This window comes from Gouania willdenowi, chromosome 1, assembly GCF_900634775.1.
Source record: "Gouania willdenowi chromosome 1, fGouWil2.1, whole genome shotgun sequence".
Classification (NCBI taxonomy): Eukaryota; Metazoa; Chordata; class Actinopteri; order Blenniiformes; family Gobiesocidae; genus Gouania; species Gouania willdenowi.
This window is the reverse complement of record NC_041044.1, coordinates 34823154-34845714: the sequence shown is the minus strand read 5'-3', so window position 1 is coordinate 34845714 and position 22561 is coordinate 34823154. Positions and strand designations below refer to the sequence as shown.

The 22561-nt window shown below is 41.3% G+C and overlaps 1 protein-coding gene across 3 annotated transcripts in view; it reads right to left on the bottom strand.

Annotated features, from left to right (window-relative positions):
- The window catches only part of dennd1c (DENN domain containing 1C), a 37400-nt gene that overhangs the window by 7579 nt on the left and 7260 nt on the right, over nucleotides 1–22561 (bottom strand). For 2 of the 3 annotated variants that reach the window (XM_028446870.1, XM_028446888.1), the window contains 16 exons: nucleotides 15779–15828; nucleotides 15577–15696; nucleotides 15422–15491; nucleotides 15258–15338; nucleotides 14159–14212; nucleotides 13953–14063; nucleotides 11666–11766; nucleotides 11023–11068; nucleotides 10818–10919; nucleotides 6822–6947; nucleotides 6622–6723; nucleotides 4276–4366; nucleotides 4078–4109; nucleotides 3935–3985; nucleotides 632–739; nucleotides 354–436 (listed from right to left, as the gene is read on the bottom strand). In XM_028446870.1, coding sequence (XP_028302671.1) covers nucleotides 354–436; nucleotides 632–739; nucleotides 3935–3985; nucleotides 4078–4109; nucleotides 4276–4366; nucleotides 6622–6723; nucleotides 6822–6947; nucleotides 10818–10919; nucleotides 11023–11068; nucleotides 11666–11766; nucleotides 13953–14063; nucleotides 14159–14212; nucleotides 15258–15338; nucleotides 15422–15491; nucleotides 15577–15696; nucleotides 15779–15828 — 1328 coding nt within the window. The remainder of the gene's footprint in view (nucleotides 1–353; nucleotides 437–631; nucleotides 740–3934; nucleotides 3986–4077; nucleotides 4110–4275; nucleotides 4367–6621; nucleotides 6724–6821; nucleotides 6948–10817; nucleotides 10920–11022; nucleotides 11069–11665; nucleotides 11767–13952; nucleotides 14064–14158; nucleotides 14213–15257; nucleotides 15339–15421; nucleotides 15492–15576; nucleotides 15697–15778; nucleotides 15829–22561) is intronic. The other variant, XM_028446879.1, reaches the window with a different exon arrangement.

Below are 22561 nucleotides of genomic sequence, written 5' to 3'. Positions count from 1 at the left end.
CCAACCCGCTTCAGGTCAAGGGCCCACCGTGACAATGCTTGGTATGCCAGATAGCCAGTCCACCCCTGACCAGAGATGCATTCCTTTCTTAACCAATAAGTGCCTCTCCTGCATCAGTGAAGCAATGTAAATGCCTTTGAATGAGGACCAAATTAGTTAAGGAAGGTTTGTATTACGGTTCAATTGAAACCAGAAGGAATTAAAAAAAAAAGTTATGAACACAGGTCGATTGTAGCAGGTTGTTCCTAATAAATTGGTTAGTGAGACTGTGACCAGTGTCAAATCTGTTGTAAAATGACTGTTTTTTAACCTTCTTATGGAGACAAATGGTTTTGATAACTATGATGGCTCACCCATCCTGTGCAGCTCCATTTTTCTTCAATCCATTGATATATCTGGAATCCTTGGATTTATGGACAGGTCGACGGGGACGAGACTGGCATTAGGCAAAGCAGTAACAAACAATTTGACATGAAAGTGGACAACAATTACAGTGACGCAATGAAAGATAAAAGGCAGGGAAATAAGTTTTGGCAGATGAAATCGTAGATACATACTTGTGATTTATTTTCCATTTATTCAACAATTGAATTTAGTGATGATTTTTGTTCGACAGAAAGTAAGCCCTTACCTTCCCAAAATGTGGTGTAATCGGTAAACGGTTCTGCAGGCAGTCGGATTGAACCCTGCGAAAAGGTGCCGATCCACCTCGATGAAGAGCATGATCTTCCTTTTGGGTCTGCATTTGATTATCAAAAGGAAGATAAAATAGCAACATCAGTTAGAAACAGGTTGGCATGGAGTGCTGCATGCTGGGTGCTCTTCAGAGTGGGGATTCAAGTATACTCAATTCCAAAGATTTCTCAGGCAATCGGAGGCAATCTTAAAAAGACTTTTTTAAGGTATGGGCTACAGAAACATTAAAAAGCTGCCCAACGCATTTAAGCCAACATGGCCTTCATCAGGGCAGTTACACTTGGTCTTCACAGCTGCAGCTTATAATGAATTGGAAAGTCACATGATCACTTAGAATTAACAAACAATTTCAGGAAAACAGAGGAACAACATAAGTGACAAGTAATTATTACAACTAATACATAACCTACATGTATATACTGTAAATATACAATATCTTTTTTAATCATATCTAAAAATTGCTGAGAAACACCCTCAACTTCAGGTACTTTCATTTAATTTACATTATTGTTGCAGATCAAAACACTGATATATAACAAAGTGTCTTTATAGCATCATTTATTGTCTGTTTTTAACAGACGAGAACAGATGCAGGCGTAGACGTTTACATTCCTCTGTATGTGAGAAAAGTCCCAAGGGCTACGTGTCATATTGATGTTTACTTTAGTCAATCTCCAAATAATAGAAAATACAAAAGAAAAAAACTAGTAAAGTATGTAGTGCTATAAGTTAGCTCATCATAAACAATAAGAACAATTTTCTGACACTGAACTTGTTGCTTTTTCTCTCCTTTAGATAATATTTATCCAGTGAATTTGTTTATTTGTCAGACATCGTGTGCTTGCAGCATGCAGCAGTTCGCACTGTCCGAGTGTCCGCGCTAGTTTTCCGTACCATGGAGCTCCCCCTGCTGACTGACTGCAGTATAGGTCATAAACCCCTCCTCCTCAATGATAATGGATGGGATGTTGGTCAAACTGTAAAGTTAAAATACTCGTCACGTATTTTTTTTCTAAACCTAAACTCTGCTGTGATCATTAGTTATCACCCTGCATTGTGTTCAAGTGCTCATTTTTCTGTGAAGTTTGTTTTAAAAGTTATTAGAAGTTGAAAAACGGGATATGACGTCATATATGACGATGATTGACAGCCGCGGATCTTGCGTAGCTCTCTTTGTGAATAGCATAAGCAGTTACGTTGTGAAGGAAAATCGAGACACCATTAAACTTCTTCGTTCAGTTTTTTCATCTTTTTTTGAGCTACTAATACTAGTACTAACCTCTATGATCTGATCATCTGAACAAGACGTTGGTAGAATTTGTGGCGTAGCTGGGCTGCCTAACTTATCAGGGCAGTACGCTAAATGGGGTGGGCGTGCTACCAGGGCTCCTCCCGCCGGATCCTACTGCACAGACTCTGGCTCCAAAAGACGTCAAATGTGCAAGATGGAAGCGGCCCTAAGCGCTGTATTTTGGCTTCAAGAACGTTGAATGGGAACAGCTACAGAGTACGCCCACTGGTCCGTACTAGCTGCTACATGTTTAGCATTAAGGTGCTAGCTGCTATATTGAGGTGATAGCGGAGGCTGCAAAGTTCCGGTGATAAGGTAAACGCTTTCTTTCACAATTTGCACACAACTAGGCTTTAGTTTTTCATCTTTTAAAAGCCAGAATTAACGTAAACAAAGCTGAGCAGCTGGGCAGTTTCCTGTCTTGTTTTTGTAGTCTGTGCATCAGTATTATAAGTAGGGATGTAACGATTCACTCAACTCCCGATAGGATTCGATTCACGATACTGGGTTCACGATACGATTTTCTCACGATTTATTTTACAAAATGGGAATGTAGAGAAATGATGACTGAAAAATATTCTTTTATTTTTTTGGGGAAAATACTGTACTATTTTCCTTTTATTTTTCATTGTCAAAAGAATCCCTTGATAAACTATTCAAAACAATGCAATTTCACTAAAAATAAATCTTGAATTGAAATAAATAAAGGAATAATACAATTGAAGAAGAAGCCTATTCATTTGAATTCTGGTTCTATAGTAAACAATTCAAAACTACATAATAGTTCTTTTTTTTTTAAAAGTGCAACTGAAAATATATTTTGTGGCTTAACAATTAGACTTTAAAAAAAAAAAAAAAAAAAAAAAAAGTCATTTTACTGTGTTGACGTCAGATATTTGTTTGGACCAGCAGAGGGCGCTGGTAACCCAGTGGTCGGTTAGCATGCAGATATTCCACCAGTGAAGAAGAGATGCTATGCTAGTAGACAGAGCTAATAGAAAAACGTGACTTTTACAGATATTCATGTAATATTACAGATATTCTTTCGGTGTTAAAGATGTAAAGAATCATTTATGAGATTGTTTAACAGTAAATGGCAGCCAGAAAGAAAGTAGTAGCAGATTCCGCCCGTCACGTCCACTTCTGGAAGGATTAATATATAGCGCCCTCTGCTGTTTAAAAAAAGTACTGCAATTCAATTTTCAGAGCATCGATGTGAACCGTGGTACCTATGAATCGATTTTTAACTGCCTTACGATTAATCGTTACATCCCTAATTATAAATATACCGGGAACTCTGGAAATAATAAGGTTTCGCACTGTGTGGAGTGCTAATATAGAGATAGAATTGCGATTATTTTTTTAGCGCGTTAATTTTTCCTGTAATTATTTAATCGCAATTAACACGTTAAAGTGACAGCTCTAATGTATATATACAAATATTTACACACATATCTTCACATATATCTATACATTTAAAGGAAAGGAGTGGAATCAAGTTCACCATTTAAGCCTGGAATTTGAGTAGCTTTTAAAGTATAAATCCAAGAGTTTCTTTTGTCTGTCGCCGCCCCGAATAATTACTTACATTTTTGGCTATTTATTGTTATTTGTTTCTTCCTTCAAGTTGGTATATTTTAGTTATTGTGAAATGTACTTGTTTTTTTTGTGTATGTTATTTTTTGTCACTTACGTTGTTCATCTGTTTCCGTGATATTGTTTGTTAATTCTAAGTGATCATGTGACATTTTTGATCACATGACGTTCTAATTCATTATAAGGTGCAGGTGTGAAAACCCAGTATGTCTGCCCTGACGAAGACTGTGTTGGCTGAAACGCGTTAGACAACTTTTTGATTGATGATTGCCTTTGAGTGCCTCAGAAATCTTTGGAATTATAACATCACTTCAACAAATGGTGCATTCAGGCTTTGAAACAGCAGCCCACCTTCAACTTAGCTTTGGTCTTTATGTTGAGGATGAGGGCTTCTCCTCCTTTCTGTCAAAGGTTTACAAACATCCATGAGGAAAATTCCAGCTCAAGAAAAGTAAGCATTATTTTTTTTTTTAAACAAACAATCACAAACAAACCTTTATGTTGTGGACAAAAAGTTTGTGTCTCTCTTAAAAAACACAAAAATAAAAAAACAAGAAAAGTTAGTCAAATGATTTTAAAATTTAAGCATGTGCACGTCAATACGATTTATATTCTTGTTTGATTTTAGATTACTTTATCATGATTTTTATTACAATAATAACAGTGGAAGGGACACACGGTCGGTTACACACCTACTGTTGCTTTACACTTAATTATTTCCTCCTCAAATAGATCTTGTGGTTCCTTTCCATTGTTCAAAATATCCAGACGATCATCTATAAACTTTAATAAAAACACAGAGACAACGTTTTCATACATGATCTTTACCTCCACCAGTAATTTGTTGATTTTTGCATTAAACAGAGGAAAAGCGACAAATGAGGATCAAACTGACGGACACAATAAAGAGGAAGGAAGAGAAGAACACAGCTTTTATACGATGACTAAACAGGTAGATACTGTGGGAACAGTGAGACAAATGTGAACACGTTCACTGCTGAGTCTTAAAGTATAAGGATGGACAAGAGGAATCAAACTCCTGTATAGAAACCTCTCTATTATTATTACTTTAATATTATTTGCGCAATAGTATATACTCATCTTAAAGATGTAAACCCTTGTTTTATTCAGAATGGGTTAAAAGTGACCAAAAATGGTGGGAAAGGGGGGGAAATGGGATTTTAAAAATCACCAAAATTGGTTAATGGTTGCAAATTAGAGTGGCCAAAAACATACAGAAAAAGTGGTAAAATGGGTTGAAAGTCTCAATATTGACCGCAAAGTGGCAGAAATGGGGGGGAGGTGGTTGGCAGTGACGTGCGTCAGGGTAGGCAAGGTAGGCAGTGCTTACCCAAGGGTGAATTGATATTTTGATTACTTGTTTTAATTATAATATAATTATAAATTATTTATTTTTCCATTTCCAATAGCCTACAGTACCAATAAGTTTGAAAGTGTCCACATTTTGTGCGTTTCATAGCCCAAATTACTAAACAGTGCTATTTCCTGGAACAGCTGCAGTCTTTTTCTTTTCACTCCGCTGTAAGGCAAAGGGAGGCCACGCCCCCTCCCAAAGGCACGTTGCTCCTCTGCCTCCGTTCCCCATTGTGTGTTTTTACGTGTTTGCACATGCGCAGTCAGGTCCCCAAGATGCCAACCATTTACGTGCAAAGGCAGCGTACAGAGCTGCCTTTGCACGTAACCGCGCTATGCTAAATGCTATACGTAAGTTCACAGTACATTAGTGAATAGATGCCATGTGATAGTTGCTGCTACATTCTTTAGCTAGTGGGCGGGATAACACTACAGGCAGGATGATAGAGAAACGTTTTTTTGAGGAAAAATGACAGCTTTTAAAAGATGGGAGACCAACACCTGAGTTACCAGACCTTCAGCAAAGGTAAGGTCAGAACATTGTTGGTACTTTCTACAGTGAATGGAACAAAAGGAAGGATTGGCTTTGTGGATGCTCCTCACTGAGGCTGTTCTGAGTTGTTGTTGTCATTTTTTGTTTTCGGATGTGCTGCCGTGTCATGAGATATATCTTGTTGGGAGAGTATGGAGGCTATATTAAATAATTGTTTATGTTCCTTTAATGGTGTTAATGATGTTGATTTGTTAGATGGCTAAATGCTTGTTCATGTGGATCTTGTTGGGTTTTTTTTTCTTATTATGAATTTTATATTTTGATAAGCGCATTGAGATGACCTTGATGGAAATTGCTTTATACAAATAAAATTGATTTGAATTGAATTAACACTTGCCAACGGAAACATATGAAATTGTCATTGGTGGTCTCGGTTTGCAACGTGCCTACCCAGCCCTAGTGGTCACGGCACGTCACTGGTGGTTGGGTAATGTTATTTAAAAAGTAAGAACAATTAGTTTTAACTGGCAAATAATGGGCATGACAAATTGTGAATGTGGTTAAATTGGCAAAGATAAGCATGAATTATGGTGAAAAGATGTTAAACGTGATATTAATCGGTCAACATATCCAACATTAGGTGGGGAAAGTCGTTGAAGGGTTTAAAAGTGCCTAAAGTGTCTTGAAAGTAGAAAAAATGTGCAGAAAAGGGCATTGAAATGTGAAGAAGTGGCAGAAATTAGAGTAATGTAGCAAAAATGCATAAAAAAGAGCAAAACATTGCAAGAGAAAGTGATGAAGACAGGTTAAAATATGGCCGTTTGATGTAGTTGCAGAAAAAGTGCAAAAATCTGCTCGAATTGTTAAAAAAAAAAAAAAAAATAGTTTCTTAAAGGCATCTGGCAACCCCCTCTCAGTCTCCAATTGGAATGATAATACAAAATTAATTTGAAATCGGACTGTACCTTTGTCAATATCACAGACACAGAAAATACATTACAGACCTTATATTGTTGAACTCTGTGTGTAACAATGCAATTTTTTTCAGAATACTGTGTGATTAATTGGAAAACCTAATTTATAGTCATTGCCACTTTATTAAATGACTGGAATGAAACAGGACAAATTAATTTCTTATTGTTTGACCACCTATACACGAGATGCTCAATACCTGTTTGAAGAACTGTAAATGGATGGCACATTGAAGGAACTGCTTCATACTCTGAGACTTGTGATCCACAAACATCTTTTCATTGAAATATATTTCACCCGCCTTCAAAGAGATGATTTGGAATTGGATTAGCAATTAATGAATCTTGACACATAATCATCATTAGTATCATTATCATTTTGTTCTCATTCATGTCTGACCTTGTGACCCTGCAGTGCATTCCTGTAGCCTCCAAACAGCAGAGCCTGGGATTTCAAAAAGGCATGGGAGATGCCATAGCCTGGCAACACTGCCTTTTGCTGCAAACACACCTTTAGTCTGGACATCTGAACACAGACAGGAAAGTTATTAAAAACTGTTATCAAAACTAAAGTTCACATTTGTTCAAAATGGCTCTAACTTTTTTCAATCGTTCATACATTCAGATCTAGTAAGTAAGCTATAGCACTTTTCACAGACAGCGGTCACAAGGTGCTTTACATATCAACTCATTCACACTTACGTTCACACACCAGTGGGACTGGCTAGTCAACCACTGGGAGCAACTTGGGGTTCAGTGTCTTGCCCAAGGGCACTTCAACGCATAGACTGGTATAGCCCGGGATCAAACCCCCAACCTCTCGATCAGAGGACGGCCCCTCTACCACCTGAACCATGGTCGCCCCAACTGAACTTACGACGTGTGTTCGACCAAATTCATGCAAGCGTCAGTATTTATCAATTCTGACGTGAGTGTACACTAGTAGCATTAGTTGTATTATTATAACTCCAGACAAAACGCTGCATAGTCACGTGCTGTCCCTTTCTCTGCTTTCACATCATGTACAATCAGTGTCTGTTGTAGTGTGTGGATGGCTGCATGGCCTGCCCATCTCTTACCGTAGGCCCTGCCCCTGATCTTCAGATTGTACACTGAGCTGAGCATCGGATAGGTTAGAGGAGGACAAACAAACCCATGGTGGTTCAAAGCACCTTTGTCAAAGCAATGAGTGCAATATTGTTTCCTTGTTTGTTGTTTCCAAATGTCGATTATGCCGGAGTACAGACAATCTGCTAAAAAAGCCTTTTTAGTTTTATAATTAAGGCAAGGCATATTTATTTTTATAGCCCATTTCATGCACCAGGTAACTCAATGTGCTTTAAATGATCAAGAAGTGCAACAGAAAACATTCAAAATCAATAACAACATTAAAATCAGCAGCAAAAACATTTTAAATCATCAACCAACACATTACATCAACAACAACTTGACCAAAAATCTCCCTCTCAATCATACGCAGGAGAGAGAAAGTGAGCCTTGAATGTTCTCATTGGATGTTGGCTTCAGCTCTGCTGGCAGTTTGTTCCACTTCTTTGCAGGAAAACCACAAAAAGCATCACAATGTTTACTGTGAGCTCTGGGCTCCACGGACCTTTGTCCATAGATCTGAGACATAGCTGACTAACATCTCACTGATGTATTCTGGACCAACCTCATTAACATATTTATACACCAGCAGCAGAACATTAAAGTCTATTCTAAGGCTGACTGGGAGCCAGTGTAAAGACTTTAAAACTGGAGTAATGTGTTCTGAGTCTTATTTGTTCTGGTTAAGACCTGAGCTGCAGCGTTCTGAACCAGCTGTAGCTGTTTGATGCTTTTTTGGGCAATTCCTGTTAGAAGACCATTACAATAGTCCAGTCTGCCTAATATAAAAGCATGTACCAGTTTCTTCTGATCTTTCTGAGTCATTCAACCTTTCACTCAGAAGATGTTCTTTAGGTGGTAGAAGGCTGTTTTTGTGATAGATTTGATCTGACTGCTAATGTCAGATCTGAGTCAATCAGAACACCAAGGTTTCGGACTTGGTCTTTAGCTTTTAAAGATTGAAACTCAAGATACTATACTTGCTGACAGCTGTCCTCTTTTACTTGTTACTAAAGACAATCACCTCTATCTTATCATGATTTAGTTGAAGAAAGTTTTCACGCATCCAGCAGTTTACTTTTTCTAAGCAGTCAAACAACACCTCAATGGGACCATCGTCATCTGGGTTCAGTGATAGATATAGTTGTGTGTCATCTGCGTAGCTCTGATAATCAACCTTACAGTTCTGTAGAATTTGTCCTAAAGGAAGCATATAAAGGCTAAACAGAAGGGGTCCAAGAACAGAGCCCTGAGGAACCACACAGGACATTGGTAATCTGTCAGATTCAAAGTTTCCAATGCTTACAAAATAACTTTGCTCCTCAAGTAGGACTTAAACCATTATATTACTTTTCCATTTAGTCCAACTCATGTTTGCAATCTGTGTAACAAAATTGTATGATCTACAGTGTCAAATGCAGCACTGAGATCTAATAGAATGAGAACAGATACTTTTCCTGAATCAATGTTCAACCTTATGTCATTGATCACTTTGATAAGAGCAGTTTCTGTGCTGTGATGAGAATAAAAGCTTGACTGAAATGTATAAAATATTTTGTTGAAGGTTAAGAATTGACTCAGTTGGTTGAAGACCACCTTCTCAATGATTTTGGTCATAAATGGAAGGTTGCTGATTAGGTTATAGTTAGCCAGTTTAGAAACATCCACTGTTCTCTTTTTTAACATAAGTTTCACAGCAGCTACTTTCAGTGACTTTGGTACAATGCCTGACTGGAATGAGCTTTTACAGAGAACAATGTGTGAGAGTTGTTGATGTTTTTAGCAATAATTTCAGAAAAGTATTGCTGCCTCGCTTTAAACAAGCCATCATTGAATTTACGCAGACTTATTTTGTACAGTTCTAGATTAAGTTGGAGCTTTGTTTTTCTCCATTTACGCTTGGCTCTTTTCATCTTGAGTCCACCTTGAGTCTTCCTCATGTCCCCTGGATAGTTCTCCTCCCGTGTCCTGTCTGTTGGAGTCAGGTTCTCCTGCATTATCATCATCACTACAGGTGCTGCTACTTGCTAAGCTAACTGCTGCTGTGAAGCTGTTGCTCTGCGATTTCCACAGAAACAAGTTAGGACTTATTTACCTCAGGCTTAGCTTCACCTATTGGCTTAAGAAAGCTATTTAAATTCAACTGCCTTTTCTTTTTTCTTTTTTTTAAGCCATTTTTTACCATCTTCCAGGCTGGCAGAGAAACTATTTTTGCACAAAATCACACTTCAGACGTGGCGTGGGGGCGTGGCTTGACTTTCCTTTCTCTCCCTCACTCGCTGTCTACATTCAATCTTGTGTTGACAATAACATTTCCAGTTCAACTCAATAAAAGACACAGCTGTTCAAATATAATACTTAAAAATGTAATCAAAAAACATAAAAGCAAAAAATGTGTTTATTTTTTATTTTTTATGAGGGGCTGAATTCAATCAAATAATTGCTGGTCAAAATCTAAGAGGGGCCGGATCTTGTTACGGCAGGATCTGGCCCAAATTAAGCTCGGACCCTAACCCCTCATTACCCTAACCAATGGCGCCGCCAGCCGGAATCCTGTACGCAGTGCGTACAATTTTTTTGAAGGTGTGGGGGAAAAAAAATCCTCTCCATTTTAAAAACAGAAACCGAAACTCAACCTCCCTGACGGTATATATCGCTTTTGTCGACTGTTTTCTCAATAGAGATATAGTGACAAGTGTATGGACTTTATCTTGTGTTAGTGGAGATTTTTTCTGGTGTTTCATAGACTCTGATATGAGTGCACGTATCACTGTAGTTCAGGCCCCAGCTAGAGGTAGTACTGTGTTACCTGCAAATCCACATCCTCATTGACTAATGATATTGTTGTAGTACTCAAGACTGTTCTTGGTCTCGAGACCAGATTCTAATGGTCTTAGTCTTGTCTCGGAATTGAAAGCATCTTTACTTTGTCTTGTTTCAGTCTCGGCTGTCAAGACCGGTCAAGACCAGCATTAATTTTTGATATTCTTCAACCTTACTAAAATGATAAGGAGGAGAAGAACTTGATAGACAAACCTTTTGTTTGTCTATCAAATGTATTTTAAAGAAACTAAAACTAATGAAAATGTTCTTTAACTGTTCAAACTTGTCATGGTTTTGAAATAAATTTTTTATGGCCTCGGTCTTGGTCTTGACTCTGTCTTGTCTTGTTTGCGATGCATTCTGGTCTCGGGCAAACCTTGGTCTTGGATAATGTGGTCTTGTGCACAACACTAACTATTGACAAGCAATAATAATCATTTAAATCCACACAAACATGTATTTATACCACTTCTGGAGGAACTCGGTTGAGGTCATCAAAAGGGGTTTCCAGTGTGTTGGTATCAACATTCAAAATCACAATCTCCTCCAATGCTTGATTCCTCACCCACTGTCAGACAGACACAACGTTTAATAAGAAAACATTCTCTAAAGAAAAGAAGCATTCATTAAATGATCAAAACTGATGTACTCAGAGCTATAAACCAGGTTACCTCAGACAAAGTGCTGTGAACCCCGATGAGGAAAGGCATTGGTGCGCTGCAAAACAGAAAAGAACTGATGCATGAGAACTGCTCTTTATTATTACCGTTCTAAAATATGTGATTGCACATTTTATTTATTTATTTTAATGAGTTTTGAATTGGAATAGTCACAGTTATTGCCTTTTTCAACAAAGCTTACTTTTTCTAACCATTTTGTTAAGGTTTTGTTGAGATAGGGGCCCTGAAAACTGTATTCTTTCAAAGGAGTTTACAACAGAAAATGTTTGAGAAGCACTGATTTAACCAATCAGACAATTTTTTGGATGAAGGTAGGAAATCAAGCACAGGGAGAACATGCAAACTCCAAACTGAAAAGACCCAAGCATTTACACCAGGTCTGTAACAAACAGTAGCGCTAACCACTATACCACCATGCTGCCTGTTGTGCTGCTGTTTTATTTGTAAATGAGTTAGTGGCCAATGCCATTCAGATAGGTGGATTGGCAGGAAGTTTAATCAATCAATATATTGGTAAATATACATTTTAATAAGCTTAAAAGAGGATTCTTGATAAAATAGTTGTGTGGGAAGGAGGTTTTCCGTGCGTTGTTATAGCTTGATAAAAAGTTAGAATGAGTGAAAAACATCTCACCAGCAGTAGTCCAAGAGGTGTGGTGGCAGGACAGGTATGAAGATGTGCTGCCAGTACATTGGGTATAAGATAGCATTGAGTGCATGCAGGCAAGATGTCAGCTGTACAAGAAAAAAAAAGAAAGCTTCATATCATGAGCCTAACTGAAAAGTGATTAAAGTGACCTAAAACGGTTTAGTGAACCGTAAACTATTCAAAGCAGTTGTTGCTGTAGTTAATACGTGAGATAAGATTTGCTGTGACATACATGCCCAATGCTAGTGTGGCTCCCTCAAGCAAAAACCTGAAAGGCACCTGGAGTCAGCGTTGGAGTCAATTATAATTTTAATCGTGTAATTGATAATTAATTACAGTTATGTGTAATTATAATTGTATTTGTAATTGAAAACATCTGTTGCTGTTGTAACTGTAATTAAGTTCAGTTAATTTACTTTTTAATTGGCATGGAAATTCTATAAAAACTACAATATAATTAAAGACTGGGGAATCATGTTACAGTTCTATGGCTTACAGATACCAAGTTAACAATTATTAAAATATGTTTCAGATCAAATTTTCTCTCTACATTTCAGTTCTCTTGAGTATCATTATTCCTTTATATTAATATATATTTTGAAATTGAGTGGTATACTGACAGAAAAAAGGCTCAGGCACCCACCACAAAAATATTATTTACAATATTTTCATTGATTAGGAAGCCTAACAAGGTAACTAAGAGATTAAAAAAATAATTAGATGACAGATTATGTTTTAGTGTATTTTAACTCATTCAGTGCCAGCCATTTTCAGATTTTCTACCCCCCTCAGTGTGAGCCGTTTTTGAGCATTTTGACTGATTTTTAAAGACCCACAGAAACTACTATGACTATCTGAAATTTGACACCAGATTCTGAAAGATTGAAGCCTCTACTTTCATCAATAAAAAGTTTCTGGCTCGTTTCGTTCTTTTGTAATCAGCCGTTGAATAGAGCAAGTTTTACACAAATCTTCAGTTTCAGAGCAAAAAGCTGAGAAAACAGGCTTTTTCTAAAAAAAAAACCCTGTCAGTAACTTTAAAGCTATTTTTTTTGCTTCAGTGACAAACATTGTTTCCTTGTATAAAACATAAAAAAAAAAATTAAAAAAAAAACACTCAGACCGGGCTTTTGATGGCAAAATTATTATTATTTTGCTATCTGGTTCAGAGTTAAATGTATTTCTTACTGTATTTTGGCGTTCCTCCAACTTTCTCTCCCGTCATTCTGCACACACGCAACTTCCTCTTCCTTCCCGACATGTCACTGCGTTCCCCGTTTTTTTTTTATGGTTTTATCTCACCATCGCCACATTATCCATGAGTTCCACACATGCTCTGGTCGAGTGTGCGCTGCTGTGCGTTGCTGGGAACGTCAACTCTCGTACTCATAAATGCTTTTCCTCTCTCCCTCTGAGCTCTGCTGAGCACGGATGATCTCTCATCCAAAGGTGCGCTGCTACCTCCTATGTGTCACCTATTATTTTGCTATCTGGCTCACAGGCTGGGGGTATTTTGTACCCCCCCTCCTCCCGACACGCAGTGATGACCCGTTTAGCCCGGTTAGTTGATGGTTTTATCTCACGATCACAACATTATCAATAATCTACTCAGGTCCACACATGTTCTGTGTCAGTATGTGAGCTGCTGGATACATCACAATATCACTCTGTAGCGCCATAATTTCCCTTTTTCCTGCTTCTTCCTGCTTTGCTGGGTAGCATCAGTGGCTAATCTCTCATCTAAAGGTGCACTGCTTCCATCTTCAGGGCACAGTTGGTCACTACATCACCCCACAACTTAGATATTGATGAGGGACCTCCGTCAGGGTGTTTTCTAGTAATCCCCGTGAAAAAAACGCAAATGACGGGTTATCTCGTCAATGGCACTGAGTGAGTTAATGTGCTTTATGGGGTTATTCATTAACGTCTCAGTAATTGTGATCAATTGTAATTGAACTTAAACACAATTGTAATTGACTCAGTGGAAAAATACTTTTAATTGTAATTGGAAAAAATGCTGGTAACCGTGATCATAATTTAGTTGTAATTGAACATGGATAATTGAGGACATAATTGTAATTAAAAAAAATTAACCTGGGGTGTTATATTTAATAAAATAAAGGGATTCTTTACATCCAGTTTCTCTATAACTTGTTAAGGTTCACACAGTATTTTACATTTGTTTGAATGAATCCGGTTTCACACCACAAAACGTCATATTCATACAGACAGTATAGTACAGTATTCAAGCAGGCGACAGTAAATATCTTACTATGCTGAGTTTGCTTGCAAAGATAAGGATACGCCTCTCGAACAACATGCTGGCGTAGAGCTGAAGCAGGTTTTCCACATCGACTGCTACAATCATCTCAGTCAGATTCCTCTGAGAATACGAACATGACTTAGTAGTGTGTGTGAAAAGAAGTGTTTTGCTTTTAATTAAGTGATGCATAACCTTTGTTGTTAGTTTAATCTTACATTTTCTGGAATAGAAGGGAGACTTCTGGTGTCAGGAGCAATGAAATATGGGATCTATTGCATACAAACAAACAAATGTGACAAAAAATTAGTTTTGCATATATAAACATTACATTTGAAACATGCAATTCTGCTTTTAAATGTCAATTCGTTTGTAAATAACATGTTGCCAAAATAAAACTTTGAGAATTATAAAACATTTTGATTCATGAACTTTTATTACTTTCTGTAACACTTTACTTGAAGTTTTATACATAAGGCTGACTTTACGCTGTCATTTCATGTCATTACCTTGAATAAGGTGTCATGAAGAATGCATTAAAGTGTCGTTCACTAATTTATGACACTTTCGCTTAATTATGACTCCTTTGGAGCTATGTTGGCATTTTTGGAATAGGTGGAGGGATCTTGTGGGGTTAGGTAAGGTTAGGGTTGGGGGGGGGGCAGGGGTTAGGTAGGGATAGAGATTTTATGGGTACGGGCTACAGGAATTCCTTCTCCCTCTCTATAACAGTACAATAAAAAATAATAAAATAGTATAAAGTAAAGGAACAAGGTAAAAAGTTTGTCAATTTAACAGGTCTAGGAATCAATGAGGTGGAGGTCTACAGCTTCCTGTGTGATTAAAAACCCGATTATTGCCTCACCCCATCTAAAAATTAATTAAACATATATAATTAAGATTTTGGTATAAAAGGTGAAGTGCTATACCGGGACGTGTCAAATAAGGGGTGGGTTGGGGTTGGGGAGGGGTGGTAGGGTTTGGAGGTATCAGGGGTGAGGTTTGGTGTAAGGAAAAATGGGAAAGGTTAGGGTAAAAAAAAATTAGGTAAGGTGTAAGGATCTGTGTAATCAAAGGTGGGTATGAATGTGCTTAAATTATAGTCTCACTGTAAAACCAACTCCAAATCCAGAGTATCAGGAGAGAACACCTTGCAAGAACAGGGAGAACATGCAAGCTCCACAGAGCCTGGACTGAACAGCGACTATTCTCCCACCACAATAAACCACACCCCCATTATTGTCAAACTGTCAGCCTCAAATTCTATCAGCATGATTTCTGATTCGTCATTTGTTCTTACAAACTAACTAAACTAACCATTGGCAGACTGATAGTTCCAGCTGTTTGTGGTACCGGCTGTTCATAGAGGGCAGACAGGAGCTCTCCCAGTTCCTTGATCTGTTGAAGACACACATTGTTAAACAGATAGTAGTTTATTAAACGTTAAACTCGTTTGAGGTTACCACTTTAAATCCTCTCACCTGTCCTTTAGAGAGGTGATCAGCCAAGTTATTGAGGAGTTTGTAAAACACTTCAAACCACGGAAGATAACTGGAATTAAATTTAAAAGAAGACAATTTCTTAGAAAACACACAAGGGTGTGATTGGCACCATAATAATAATATATTTACTTTACCTGAGTATGCAAAGGCAGGTGTGTGAGCTGTGGGTGAGACGACAAAAACCAAAGCGTTGGCATCCTTCAAGGTCCGTAAGAACAAAAGTGAACTGCTGCACAGCATTCCCAAATCTCGCTCTGGAACAAGATGGAGTGATAAGAAAATGTAAAGAACGAGACTACTTCTGCAGGAAATCTGTCCCTTTATATCAATACTCACTTTTGTGTGTCATAGGGGAAACAGAAGTTTGGTAACATCTGGTCAGACTCCTAGTGAGTGAAAGAAAATGTGAAAATGAATATGAAATAACCAGTGCCCGTATTCACAAAGCTTCTCAGAGTCCCTTCAGAGAGGTCCTAACTTAGCCTAAAAATTCCTAGCAAGGAATCTTATAGCTTAAAAGTGTGTCAGGAAGTTTCTGAGAGCAACTCTGAGCAAGGAGTTGACAGAAATGTTTATCTTAGAGAGGAGGTGTGGTTGATCCTGTTGCTGGGTATGATGCAGTCTGCTAAAAGCTGTAATTGGTTGTTAGAGAAAGAGGAGAAAAAAGCACTCTGTGCTTCTGGTAATGAATGGATCATACTTGGACTGCATTAAGAAATGTGTAATCATGAAATGAATTTAATTCAGCAAAATTAAATTAATTTATACACAGCTTAAAATGTTTGAACCTCATTCACATGCAAATTATTATATTGATTTACTTCTTGTAGTTGACTGTCCATGTTGGTAATTTTACCACTTTATGTATTTGATATTAATGGTGGAGCAGACACAGCTGTCAGTGATTACTGTGATTGCTGGCCCTGCTAATGAATGCATCGTTCCTTCTCCTGTGTGGCACAAGATACGAGTGTGAAGTGCTGTTACCTGCTGCAATCAAAGCGAGGGCGGAGATTACGGCACACAGAGAAGGGAGCGAACAAATCACGCAACAATACAAGGCTGCTATTACGTTACAATGTGTGAGAAAAGCCAGAATCAGAATAGTTTTATTGCCAGTTAGAGTTTAAAACAATACAACTTGGTTGATTGTGTGAAAAAACTAAAACTAACCACAAACAATAATAATAATAATAATAATAATAATAATAATAATAATAATAATAATAATAATAATAATAAATATAAGCCAATAGCATTTTATGAAATCACTGTCGTTAAACATACAGAGAATATCACTTTGTCCTCTCTGTCTCTGTCTGTTTAAGACACTTTTAGGCTTCTTAAAAGTCCTCCTCACTACTCCTAACAGTTTTTCACCTTAGGAACTCTCTTCGGGCCTAAGATGCTTTGTTTATCCTAACAAGGAAAAACTCTAAGAAAATTTTTAAAATTTGAGGAATTCTAAGATTTTACTAAGAGTGACATCTCTAAGAGCTACTTTTAGCCTTAGGATGCTTTGTGAATACGGGCACAAGTTGTTTTTGCTTGTTTGGGCATTCAAAGACTGAAATCCAAAAGGGATTTCACACCGAACGCAACTTTTTAAGATTGATGGCAAAAATATGAGCTAAATTGTAATTTAGTTATTTTTGTATTCTTTTCTAATAATATGTTTAGGTTTCATTTATTCAGATAACTGTTTTTCAGGAAAATTACTTTGATCTCCTGACATGTTTTGACTGTCAACTGCCAGTCTTCTTCAGAGGTGTCTGCTTTTATGTTTCTTTGACTTCAGCTTAATAATTCCAGAAAATTATTCTTGTATTCTTTTTTAATAATATGTTAAGGTTTTATTTATTCAGACAACTGTTTTTTTTAGGAAATTTACTTTGATCTCTCTTGACATGTTTCAACTGTCAGTTGCCTCTGAAGAAGACTGGCAGTTGACAGTCCAAACATGTCAGGAGGTCAAAGTACAATTCCTGAAAAAAATAGTTAAATAAATAAATGAAACTTCAACATATTATATGAGCAAAATTGTGTTTTATCAAATGAATCGTAACATCTGTATTTGAATTAATAGGAACTCATGTCCAGTTATTGAAAAAAGTGGTAAAGGAACTCCTTAAATGGTTAGTAGTTAATAATCCTTCATTAGGAGCAGATTAGGGTTTAGAACAGAGAATAATTTAACAGCATTGCAAAGAGCAGCACAAAAAACTCCTTAACCATTTTAATTTAAACAAGAGCAACAAACCTCCACCACTGCCAGTATGACCACATAATCTGTAAGGCTTGGAACAAATTTATATCCCCATTGATAATTATGGAATTGCGATTAAAAAGCCCAATTCTGATCTGATTTGGATAAAACTCTGTTTGGTACTTGAGGAATCAACACAACATAACTAGTGCTGTCAATAGAGTAAAAATATTGTGTGAGAAACACCCTCAAACTTGAGGTATTTTCATTTAAATTTATGTATGACATAGTGTCACGAGACGGAACTGAGGCTCAAGCGCAGACAGCACAACAGGAGGCACAGATACAATTAACTGATTTATTTCACAAAAACTGAATACAACAGAAAACCTACCAGCGCCCTAAGTGGGGTGGTGGAGAAATTAAGTGCTGAGCTAACTGAGGGAGACCTAATACTAAGATTAACTAAAAACGATCAGGAAACTACTGATGAAAAAAAAAGAACCCTAGGTCTAAAGGCATAACCTCAGAATGACTAAACTAACAAAGGAAACCTCTGAACCCCAAATGGGCAGGAACACAGAGACGCTCGAGCTGCAGCCAACGCGGCCGAAACGAAGGAGCCTGGCACAGGAGTGGGGAAGAACCAGCTGAAGGGTGGAGTGAGCTGAGGGATTCCAGCGGTGATGATGGTTCCAGGAGGGAAGGAAGCAGGAGAGCTCCCATCGGCTGAGAGGGTCAGAGTCTGCAATGCTTACAGTTTGGCGTCGGTTTTGTGGTCTGCCGGTGTCTTAAGTAGTGGTGTGACCACTCCCCGCCGCAGCTGGAAGCAATCCTGATGATTAGAGTTGAGTAGTCTGGATAGTGAGGCATGGAGACCACCAGATGGTGCCAACGGACCAGTTCAGGAGATGCCAGAGGTAGAGGGCATGACAGTACCCCCCCCTCCTACGTGCGCCTCCAGGCGCACGACCAAAACGTTCAGGACGCCGCCGCTTGAGATCCCTGATTAGGTCAGGGCAAAGGATCTGACTGCGGGGAACCCAGCTCCTCTCCTCAGGCCCGTAACCCTCCCAGTCCACGAGAAACTGGAGGCCGCGACCCCTGCGGCGGACATCCAGCAAGCGCCGAACCGAGTAGGCGGGCGAGTCATCCACCATCCTGGGAGGAGGGGGGGGGGGAACAGGAGGAGCCAGGGGGGAGTCCCTGGCGGGCCTGACCTGCGAGACATGGAACGTGGGGTGAATTTTCAAAGTTCTGGGAAGGGTGAGACGTACCGCTGTCGGACTGATGATCTTCTCCACGGGGAAGGGACCGATGAACCGGGGTGCCAGCTTTCTGGATTCGACCTTCAGAGGGAGGTCCTTGGCCCTCAACCAGACTCGTTGGCCCACAGAGTAGGTTGGTGCCGGGCAGCGACGGCGGTTGGCCTGCCGCTCCATCCTCTCAGTTGATTGAATAAGTCTGGCCCTGGCCCTGTCCCAGACCCTTTTGATCTGGCTGACGAAGGTCTGTACAGAGGGAACGGAGAGTTCCTGTTCCTGGGAGGGGAACAACGGAGGTTGATAGCCGAGGGAGCACTGAAAAGGAGACATCCCCAGAGAAGAGTTTATCTGTGAATTGTGTGCATACTCCACCCAGGCCAGATGCTCAACCCAGGCAGTGGGGTTGGAGGAGACCAGACACCGGAGGTACGTCTCCAGAGACTGATTGGCCCGCTCCGCTTGGCCATTAGACTGGGGGTGAAAGCCAGAGGTGAGACTGGGGGTGGCCCCTAGGGCAGCGCAGAAGGCCTTCCAGACTCCGGAGATGAACTGTGGACCCCGGTCCGAGACAATGTCTGCTGGTATCCCATGCAACCGGAAGACGTGGTCAACTAGGAGGGATGCCGTCTCCCTGGCTGAGGGGAGTTTGGGAAGGGCGACGAAGTGTGCTGCTTTGGAAAAACGATCAACAATGGTGAGGATGACCGTGTTACCTCCAGAGGGGGGTAGCCCCGTGACGAAATCCACAGCGATGTGTGACCAAGGCCGAGTGGGCACCGGGAGTGGTTGAAGGAGACCCGAGCTGGGTCTGTAAGGGGTCTTGCCCCGGGAGCAGGTGGGGCAAGCGGCGACAAAGTCCCGAGTGTCCCTTTCGAGAGAGGGCCACCAAAACCTCTGCCGAAGGATGGCTGTGGTCCGGAAGCCCCCAGGATGGCAGGCGAAGCGAGAGGTATGAGCCCACTGGAGCACCTGGGTACGCACAGACTCAGGAACATAGAGAACATTAGGCGGGCAGTTACCTGGGATTGGCTGTTGGGACTGTGCTTGACGGACCTGATCCTCCACTTGCCAGGTTAGAGAGGCGACAAGACGAGCAGGGGGAAGGATAGATTCAGGGTCACCAGAGGGTTTGTCGCAGGAGAACTGACGAGACAGGGCATCCGGCTTGATGTTACGGGACCCCGGGCGATACGTGAGGGAAAACTGGAAGCGACCAAAAAACAGCGCCCAGCGGGCCTGCCGAGAGTTCAATCTCCTGGCTGAACGAATGTACTCCAAGTTCTTATGGTCTGTCCAGACAATGAATGGGTGCTCTGCCCCCTCCAGCCAGTGCCGCCACTCCTCTAGAGCGAGCTTGACCGCCAACAGCTCCCGGTTCCCCACATCGTAGTTCCGTTCTGCTGGGGTCAGGCGGCGAGAGAAGAAGGCACAGGGATGCAGCTTTTGGTCAGATGGGGTCCTCTGGGAGAGTACGGCCCCAACCCCGGAGTCGGAGGCATCCACCTCGACCACAAACTGAAGGTGGGGATCTGGCTGAACAAGGATAGGCGCAGAGGTAAAGCGTACCTTGAGGGACTGAAATGCTTGCTCGGCCTTGGGGGTCCACTGGAAGGGAATTGAGGTGGAGGTCAGGGCTGTGAGAGGGGCTGCCACCCTACTATAGTCACGGATGAAGCGGCGGTAAAAGTTAGCGAAGCCCAAAAAACGCTGTAACTGTTTCCGGGTCTCTGGCTGGGGCCACTCGGAGACAGCCGATAGCTTGGCCGGGTCCATCATAACACGTCCTGGGGAGATGACAAAACCCAAAAATGATACTGTAGTAATGTGAAACTCACACTTCTCCGCTTTAGCAAAAAGGCGGTTCTTCCACAGGCGCTCCAAAACCAGGCGGACATGGCGGACGTGTTCCTCTTGGTCTCTGGAATAAATCAGGATATCGTCTATGTAAACAAACACAAAGTGGTTGATCATATCCCGGAGCACATCGTTAACCAGGTTCTGGAAGACGGCGGGGGCATTCGTGAGGCCAAAGGGCATTACTAAGTACTCAAAGTGTCCCAGGGGGGTATTAAAACCCGTCTTCCACTCATCTCCCTCTCTTATTCTCACTAAATGATAAGCATTTCTCAGGTCTAGTTTGGAGAACACTTTGGCCCCATGGAGGAGGGTGAAGGCAGAGTTTATCAGAGGTAGAGGGTACTTGTTCTTCACGGTTATATTATTTAGGCCCCGAAAGTCAATACAGGGTCGCAGGGACCCGTCCTTCTTATTTACGAAAAAGAATCCCGCACCTACCGGAGAAGTGGAGGGCCGAATGATACCTGCTGCCAGGGAGTCCCTTATGTAAGTTTCCATGGCGGCCTGCTCGGGTTTAGAGAGGTTGTACAGACGGCCAGAGGGCAAAGTGGCTCCAGGCAGGAGCTCGATGGCACAGTCGTAGGGCCGGTGAGGAGGCAAGGATAGGGCATCCTCTTTACTGAAGACTGGACCTAGGTCATGGTAAACCTCAGGAACGCCGGACAGGTCCGGAGGCCGAGGATCTGGCTTGGGATTTACTGGAGCAGGGGATGGGGCTGAACGGAGACAGTTAGCATGACACCCAGTACTCCAGGACTTAACCTGGCTGCCGCACCAGTCAATGGAGGGGTTATGTTTAATCAGCCAGGGGTGCCCCAGCACCAACTGTGGGCGAGAATGTTCCAACAAGTGAAAGGTTAGTGTTTCATGATGGTTACCTGCTAACCGGAGGGTGACAGGAACTGTTCTCCGGTGGATCGTGGCCAGGGGGAGGCCGTTGAGAGCACGGGCCTCCACGGGAGAATCCAGTGGCACCGACGGGATGTAGAGCTGCCTGGCGAGGTCCGAGTCAAGGAAGTTCTCCTCGGCCCCAGAATCCACCAGCACGGTCACAGAAAGTGAGTGGTTCTGATAGCTGAGTGTAGCGGGTAGCTGTAACAGATGAGGGGAGGTGGAAGCAGTCCGGCTCACTCGTAGACTCCCTGTCACGAGTGAGCCCTCTTTTTTGCTGGTCTCTTGGGGCAGGAAGCAATGAAGTGCCTCCATGGCCTCGGAGGCAGCCTCAGGGAACGGTGTGGGCGTAGCAGGCTGGAGAGTGGGACTCAGTCGGCGGGAGGGTGCTGAGTCCCTCCAGTGTGCGCGCTCTCTGCGCCTCTCCCTCAAGCGATTGTCAAGCCGGATGGCGAGGGAGATTAGGGCCTCCAGGCTGCCCACCTCCTCCTTGGTGGCGAGTTCATCCTTCAGAGCCTCGGACAGTCCCCTATAGAATGACCTCTGGAGGGCCGGATCGTTGAACCCACTGGTAGCTGCAAGGGCCTGGAATTCCACGGAGTACTCTGCAACACTGCGGGCCCCCTGCCTCAGGGCCATGAGGCGATCTCCAGCGTCTCGCCCCCGAACTGGGTGATCGAAGACGCGCCTCATGTCTGCAGAGAAGCGGGAGTAGGAGGTGCAGATCTCCCCCTGTTTCTCCCACACAGCTGTTCCCCAGTCCCGTGCAGGCCCCCGTAGAAGGCCAATTAGATATGCGATTTTAGCCCTATCGGACGCGTAGGAGGTCGGTTGTAACTCAAAGACGAGTGAAACCTGAGTCAAGAAGGCCTGGCAAGAGCCGAGATCTCCAGCATAGCG